The sequence below is a fragment of the Cydia fagiglandana genome, chromosome 26, assembly GCF_963556715.1.
Source record: "Cydia fagiglandana chromosome 26, ilCydFagi1.1, whole genome shotgun sequence".
Lineage (NCBI taxonomy): Eukaryota > Metazoa > Arthropoda > Insecta > Lepidoptera > Tortricidae > Cydia > Cydia fagiglandana.
In genome coordinates, this window is record NC_085957.1 from 2,161,677 (window position 1) to 2,169,590 (window position 7,914).

Genomic DNA, 7,914 nt, shown 5'->3' on the forward strand with positions numbered 1-7,914 from the left:
GCTAGCTACTGCTAGCTACGGAAATTGAAAAATTATATCACACCAAACTCTGAGCTCTATAAATTGTACACCTTCAATTTATTTGACACCTCTCACTAGAGGGATTTCGTTGCGCACACTAACTAGAGGGATTTCGTTGCTCTATAAATTGCTAGCTCTTAGACCATGACAAAGTATCAGCCGGGAGGCAATGACTGACGATATATGCTCCTGGCCCGCGGTCTATAACTATTTCTTAAATTTTAATGTAATGTATGCAGTGGGAGTCAGGAGAGCAATAAAACGAATAAAACAAAGATTTAAATTATCTTCTTTTAATACTAATTTATATTTACAAATGTATTTATTAATTTCATTTCATTTTGATTACAGATGAGAGATATTTCAGAAGTCCTTTTTTGCATTCCTTTATGAAGTTTAAAAAAGATACATACAGTGAAAAATTACACATGAAAAACAGCACTACGTAGAGACATACTCTTATTTAAGAATTAAAATAGTTTTTTCTATCAGAATGAAGTTATATAATCAAAAAACCGGACAAGTGCGAGTCGGACTCGCCCACCGAGGGTTCCGTACTTTTTAGTAATTTTAAAATTTTAACTGTCTAGCGATCATGGTTCATGAGATACAGCCTAGTGACAGACAGACAGTGGAGTCTTAGTAATAGGGTCCCGTTTGCCCTTTGGGTATGGAACCCTAAAAAAGCACACAATTTGTACAAGCTTGTGTTAAACAAGGAAATTCTATTTTGAATACAGCCATGATAAAATAAATTTAACCACTAAAACTTTAATAAAATAAATATTCGAGGCCTAATATTTTTAACCAATTATTATTTATGATAATAAATATATATGTATTTAATAAATACATTTGCGTATAACAGTAGGAATGATAGTCACAATGAATACTATGCATTTGGTGTTATAAATTTAACATAGACAGACTGACATGGATTCCATATGTGCACTTAAGAAATAAAAAATGGACATATGGCATCAATGTCACACCCTTTTATTCTGTGTCGAATAGGGCCCCAGTGTTCTATACTCTATGGTAGTAAAAATGGTGTTTTAATAAGTTTACCAAACTCATAATCTTCATTGTAACGATTTGTTCTCAAAACATTATTTGCACATTTGATGTGATATTTTGAGCATTTAGATGTCTAGAGTAAGGTGCAGGGGGGCAAATTAGACTGCGGGGTAATTTTAACTAATCGAAATATCTTCCATGTTTTACATTATTAACTAGAGTCACACAGAACACATCTTTTCTGCTATTTGCACAAATATGGCACTCTAGTTCATAATGTAAAACATGGGGGATATTTCGATTAGTTTACATTACCCCGCAGTCTAAATTGCCCCCCTGCACCTTATACAATTTGGTAGTAAAAATAATGTTTCGAAAACGCTATGATATATCAAAATGTCTAACTTATCGCGACAAACCCACGCAAGCTAAGGCGTAGACTGATAACACTCGACCGCCAATCCATTGAGCAGCGCGTAACCAAAACGCTGCCACAGACTAAATAATAGTACTAGGTACAGAACTGTCTAACAAAACGCGTCTGTTACGATCAGCACAGATATGGCAGCTAGGTGGCGACAGCGTCACGCACGGCTTATGGCTTTCCCCAATATTGGGGTGGAACGGATGTACTTTTAGCTACCTGTAGCACAGCGACGAAATCGCGAAGTGAGCCACGCCTGACGCTGCTCATTTTCGTAGTCGACAAACGACATCTTAGCGCCAAGAAGCGGATTTATCAGTAGTACCGCTACTTGGCACTAGATGGCACGAGTGTCGTGACAGACGAAAAGTGTATTGATCAACAATTTACAACTAATATTACAAGCGGAAAGACTTGAAAACAGAGTTCCGGTTATAATATTAGCTAAAAACTGTTGAGCATTAGACTTTTCGATCGCGAGATCTAGTGTCAAGTAGCAGTACTGATAAATCCGCTACTTGGCGCTAGATGTTGACTACGATAAAAAAACGGCAATAAATCACATATGTATTTTTTATATTCTGTTTTTAGTATTTGTTGTTATAGCGGCAACAGAAATACATCATCTGTGAAAATTGTAACTGTCTCGCTATCACGGTGAGATACAGCCTGGTGACAGACAGACGGACGGACAGCGGAGCGGAGTAATAGGATCCTGTTGTTACCCTTTGGGTACGGAACCCTAACAAGCAGCGGTTTGGTTACACGTTGGTCAACGGGATTGGTCTAGTGTTATAGTCTATCCCCCTTATTCATAAACGTTTACTAAAGTTGACAAGCCGATAATAATCGTTTGTCTCTTTCCATCATACCAATACGTCGAAAAGGGACAAACGATTATTATCGGCTTGTCAAATTTAGTAAACGTTTATGAAGATAGTCTATGCCCCCATTCACACGCTTGTGCTTGTTGGGTGCTTGTCGAAGCCAAGCGTGTAAATGTAGCATAATGGTTCCCCTAGATATGTCGACGCGGAATCGGCAAAATACGATAGGAAAAAGCTTTATGTCCGCGCAATAAGAGCGAAAAAGTCGTCGTTTGGCTCGGCTCGCGACGGCCGACGCCGCCGGACGCGTCGACCGGTTTTTCGCTCTTATTGCGCGGACATAAAGCTTTTTCCTATCGGCTTTTGCCGAATGCGCGTCGATATATTTGGGGAGACCCTAACCCGTAGCTTTTTAAAACGAGTTTCATTTTAGAGGCCAAGATGTCTGCAGCTATTTTGATAGCCCAGACTGTGCAAGTGTTATTCTAAACGTCAAACTTCTATGAAATTATAATGTGTAGATAGCACTTGCAGTTTGTGCTGTTAAAATCGTTGCAGACTCTTGGTCTAACTTTCTTTTCCAAAAAGATATTGAAAACATGATTATTACAGATTCTGATAATTTTGGGTTCTTTCAATTCAGAATCACTAGCACATCCAATTTCGAGGCAGAGGTGTAGGGTTGGAGCCGGTGTATCTTTATTTGACGTTCATAAATAAAATATTCACTGTGTTCTGTGTTCTGCCAAATAAATAATTTGTATTTGTGCAATCTTCAAATCAAGAGTGAACAGGCACCTTCTGGGCGAGCTCGCTCCATCGTAGGCCACGTCTACGCCTCGGCTAGTCTGTGGCCATGAGTAAGCCCATTCATAATAATAAAAAAAAACTGTAGTTGCACATACAAGTGAAAAACTTTTCAGACTAAAACGTGACGTAATGAAACGGACATTTTAGCACATCTTTTTTTAATGGTAGGATTTTTAATGCTTACGATTCCGAGTAGAACGAGCTCAAGAACGTCCAGATTTGTAAGAATCCGGTTTTCTGTATTTTTTTTTAAATGGTCATTACCGAACAGTTAGACATTTTGGCAGGATTGTGTGTGGCGCGCGGGGGCTACTGCGGCGCGGGCGCGGGGGCGGGGGCGGGCGCGGCGGGCAGCGCGCGGTCGCTCCAGTGGCGCTCCACGAACTTGCGGATGTAGTTGTAGGGCTTCGACTCCGGCTCGCCCGCCACGTTCTCCACCTGCACGGGAAATAATCCAAATATGAGAAAGATTAGCTACATTGGAGACAAAAAAATAATATAATTAAATAAAAACCGTTTTCAGGATTCCTTTCCTTACCCGAAGGGTAAAACCGGGACCCTATTACTAACACTCCGCTGCCCCTCTGTCTGTCCGTCCGTCCGTCCGTCTGTCTGTCTGCTTGTCACCAGACTGTAATTTGGGAACCGTGATAGCTAGACAGTTGAAATTTTCACAGATGATGTATTTCTGTTGCCGTTATAACAAATACTAAAAAGTACGGAACCCTCGGTGGGCGACACCGACTCGCACTTGTCCGGTTTTTTTTAACGGGCTCTCCAAACCCCGGCCCGAGGGCCAAATCAGGCCCGCGGGAGCCAAGCTCCAGGTGTTCAGCCCTAATAAGCAGCAACCAGATACAACTCCCCCACCCCCTCGACGCCGACGGAAAAAGGCGCGAAAATTCTAAGGCGCAATATGGCCCTCAAGTAAAAAAATTTGGAGACCCCTGACTTAAAGGGGTCAAATATTGGTGATTAGATTGAAGATTGATCAAATGTCTGGATTCCACTGTAAACTGAACTGAGAACTGGGAACTGGGTTCGAATCCCAGTAAGGGCATTTATTTGTGTGATGAACACTAATATTTGTTCCTCAGTCATGGGTGTTATCTATGTATATAAGTATGTATTTATCTATATAAGTATGTGTGTCGTCGCCTAGCACCCATAGTACAAGCTTTGCTTAGTTTGGGGCTAGGTTGATCTGTGTAAGATGTCCCCAATATTTTTTGTATGTCTTTCCCATCACGGAACAATGGTGTTCCGGACCTTTGGGAGGCATGCGCGGAGCCGAAGCCAACACGTAGAGTAGGGGGTACAAATGTAAGGGGTACACCGATATTTATTATTATTATTTATTATTAAACATACCTTGTAAGGAGGTGAGATGGTCACTTCGTTGTAGACCCGGATGTTCTGGCCGGCCCACGACACGTCGTCGATCACCCGCGCGATGGCCAGGAACAGCCGCTGACCCTCAGGGTCTAGGCATGCTGATAGTGCTGATACCTGGAAACATACAATTTTTTCTCTCTTACTGTGAAAGTGGGGCATTGTGTATGTGTACCTTTGAAACTTGAAAGTGATAGTGTGACCATAGGAATTACCACTTTGGGGTTTTCCATAATTACATTACACAAGATTTCGATTTTTAGACCCCCCCCCCCTTAACCCTTGTCACACTTTCATAGGAAAGACATGCTGTCACATTTGGCATGATCAGCAGTCATATGTGGATGAACCCTTTCCAAGCATTTTTTTTACAATAAGAAAAGGGTTTCTAAATGAATTTGTTGTTTGATTTCGATTCTAATGCTTAAGTCCTGATTCCACATTTTAATTTTTGACGATACCATAATTGATATTTGATAGTCATTTTATTTGACTTCCGTAGTTTAGTAAAATTTATCTTCTGAGTATGACACACCTAGGTACCTACTAAGTTTCTGCATAGTTAAATTTTATACATATGTATTGTATTCCTTGTACAGTTAAACCCGCTTAAGAAGCAGCAAGCTGGAAATCATTTTAATAGCTTCATTGGGTCCTAAATGTGTATAATCCGAATTTGCTTCATCCCGGGAGGTATGGATAAATTTTGGTAGCCTTAGGAGATACATTTTACTTAGGAGTTAATTTATTCCTGAAAAGAATCTATGACCCTTATGTGTGTATATGTGTCCACCAAAAAGCAATGAAAAATAGATGGCCAGTTATTAGGAGGGGTAACTAAAGTTAGATTACATTAACTTTATCTTTAAATCATTTTCTGTTATCTCTATTTCTAACAATCAAAAGTAGCACACAAAATTTACATCCATATTGCATCAGCTTGCCCTAAATGACAATACAAACTAGAAATTTATACTTTTATGTCAGCGTTAAACAGCTAGGACTGAAATAAATGGTCAGAGAGTCCAACAAAACTTTGAATTAGAATGTAATGTTATAAAAGTAGGCTACTGTCCAGACACATGTTTAAAGTGGACTTGACAAGTTCTGAAATAGAGTAATATGCAATAAAAAGCCTGTACTTACTAGTCTTCTCTTATTCTCAATAGAATTTCGTACTCTAGTGTTAAGTCTGTGTAAATTAAGGCTCTGGGGAGCTTCCGGTACGGCGGTCACTTCTTTCTTGATTTGCACGTCACTGACTAACGATAAATTAACAATATTCACATCGTGGCGTTTAGGATTACCGCTGGATGACGGACATTTCAATATCAACATCTTCGTTTGAGGATCGAAAGCTAAAACCTCGCCTTCTATTTCTTGGTTGTAACATGTTCGCGTTGCTACTATACTGCCGATGGTAAAGCAGTCAGACACGACTGTTGACATTTTGGAGAGTTGTTTTTGGGGTCTACGTTATATAAACCGGTGGCATGCAGCTCAATGGCTTCTAATAAAGCAATTATGTAAGTTCAACGTGTTCAAATGTTTTGTTGGGGCGACGATACGTCGGCCATTGAAATTTTTGAAGTTTCTTTTCTTTTGCGTTTTGTTGTTGCACAGCATTGAAGTAACACGCGTTTTGTGACCTAAATATAATTAAAATGTCAGTAGAATGGGCATTTTTACAAGTGGCTTGAACAGACTAGTGTTGCCAGTGCTTTGAAGAACGAATTCTACCATTTTCATGTTTGGTAGATTTGGATTGTTAAGTTGTCAACTTGGCATTTCTGTCAATGTCATGAGCATGTAAATAAAAATAGTATAGAAAAAATATACTTCTTTTCGGTTTTTGATTGATTATTACAAAATGTTGGAAGAGAATAGTGATGATAAAATTATTCTGCCTCACCACGAGCAGCAGCAGCTGTGTACAACGCGGCTGCCCTACCGCCAAGGCCGAAAACTCACTGCTGTTAAGGTTCGTTTTAAAATTTGTTTTTAAGGCTAATTTATCCAATTATAAAGCGTTTTATTGTACTCTATATATATAATAATTAAATAATAGTGACATTGTTATCAATTTAAGTGATTCTTCAATATTTAAGGCCGCTTGTAGACGTCCGGTGTTTTCGCCGGACAATTTTCCGTGTTCGGTGACGATGTCTTGTATTCTTGGGTGCAGTTGTCTGTAGGCACATACAAAACTAGACGTAGTTGCGTAACACGGTCCGTTGTCCGGCGAAAACACCGGACGTCTACAAGCGGCCTAAGACACTTACCCAGGTCTCTCAGGTATCTTACATTTTTCTTTCTTTGTGCCACAGGTTTATACTATCAACAGCGAATCTAACCACCTCCTAATATTCGGTGTCCCGTCCCTCAATCTGCGACAAGAAGCCAAGGCCCTATTTCAGAAATTTGGCAGGTTAAAATCATTTAATCTGGCAAAGGATTACAAAAGTGAACAGTTTACGGAGACCTACCATGCTGTTTTCGAGAAAATACAATCTGCTAGGATAGCTAAGAGAATGTTAGACACTAAAAACTTCTATGGAGGTTCCTTGCATGTAACTTATGCTCCGGAATTAGAAGATTTAGATGAAACAAGAATTAAATTGTTGCAAAGAAAACATGATGTCTTAACTCGGCTGAGAAACTTGCAGAATGAACAAGATACTAAGGTCAAAAAAGTTGAAATTGAGCCAGAAGTTGAGCAAATTGTGCCAAAACTAAATATGGGTGAAACTAATGTGATTTCTCAAGATGGTTCTGTTAGGAAACTAAAACTTAAAGAATATGTAGAAGAGAAAAGATTTAAACCATGTTTTATTTCTAATGAAGTTAAAACAATAGAAGTAGAGGTAATTAAAAGCGCTACTAATTGTGTGGATAGACTTCCAAAAGTAACTGTAGAAAAGCCTCATACATTTGATATAATAGATAAAAACATAGAAATAGTAGATTGTACTTCCACAGATGTAGAAACTATTACAAATGTGAATGAACATGACAACATGAAAGATGGTGTTAAAATTTATAAAATACCAGAAAAGCCTTTAAATAAAATCAAATTTAATGTAAATAAAAAGAGTTAGAATCCAATAATGCTTTTATTTCAACTGGGTGTAAACATTAATAAATAGTAACAAAAATTAATAAAAATGTACTTATAAATAATCTAAAAACTGTTATAAGAAATCAGAATTACCTTTTCAGTCAGCAGCAGAAGTGGCTAAGCAAGCAAAGGTGTCCAAAATATTCTGCAGACAGTCTTAAATAAAATATGTTTCTGGTCTTAACAAAAAACTTGTGGTCAAATCATTTTTTAACCTCATAATGGTATGAGGTATGGATCTCACCATACCATTTTTTAAACCTATACATACTCAACCAGCTACTTCTGCTATTGACTATTAATTT

General features: G+C 38.6%; 2 protein-coding genes across 2 annotated transcripts; one reads left to right on the forward strand and one right to left on the reverse strand.

Annotated features, from left to right (window-relative positions):
• Positions 1 to 3,408: 3,408 nt before the first annotated feature.
• LOC134677283 (LSM12 homolog A-like) lies at positions 3,409 to 6,089 on the reverse strand. The gene is made up of 3 exons (XM_063535716.1): positions 5,638 to 6,089; positions 4,471 to 4,608; positions 3,409 to 3,537 (listed from the first exon to the last, which is right to left on the reverse strand). Exons 1-3 carry the CDS (start codon positions 5,938 to 5,940, stop codon positions 3,409 to 3,411), a joined length of 570 nt encoding a protein of 189 aa, XP_063391786.1. The 5' UTR covers positions 5,941 to 6,089.
• Positions 6,090 to 6,301: 212 nt separating this feature from the next.
• LOC134677571 (RNA-binding protein 48) lies at positions 6,302 to 7,599 on the forward strand. The gene is made up of 2 exons (XM_063536047.1): positions 6,302 to 6,472; positions 6,819 to 7,599. Exons 1-2 carry the CDS (start codon positions 6,362 to 6,364, stop codon positions 7,587 to 7,589), a joined length of 882 nt encoding a protein of 293 aa, XP_063392117.1. The 5' UTR covers positions 6,302 to 6,361; the 3' UTR covers positions 7,590 to 7,599.
• The last annotated feature ends 315 nt before the right edge of the window (positions 7,600 to 7,914 follow it).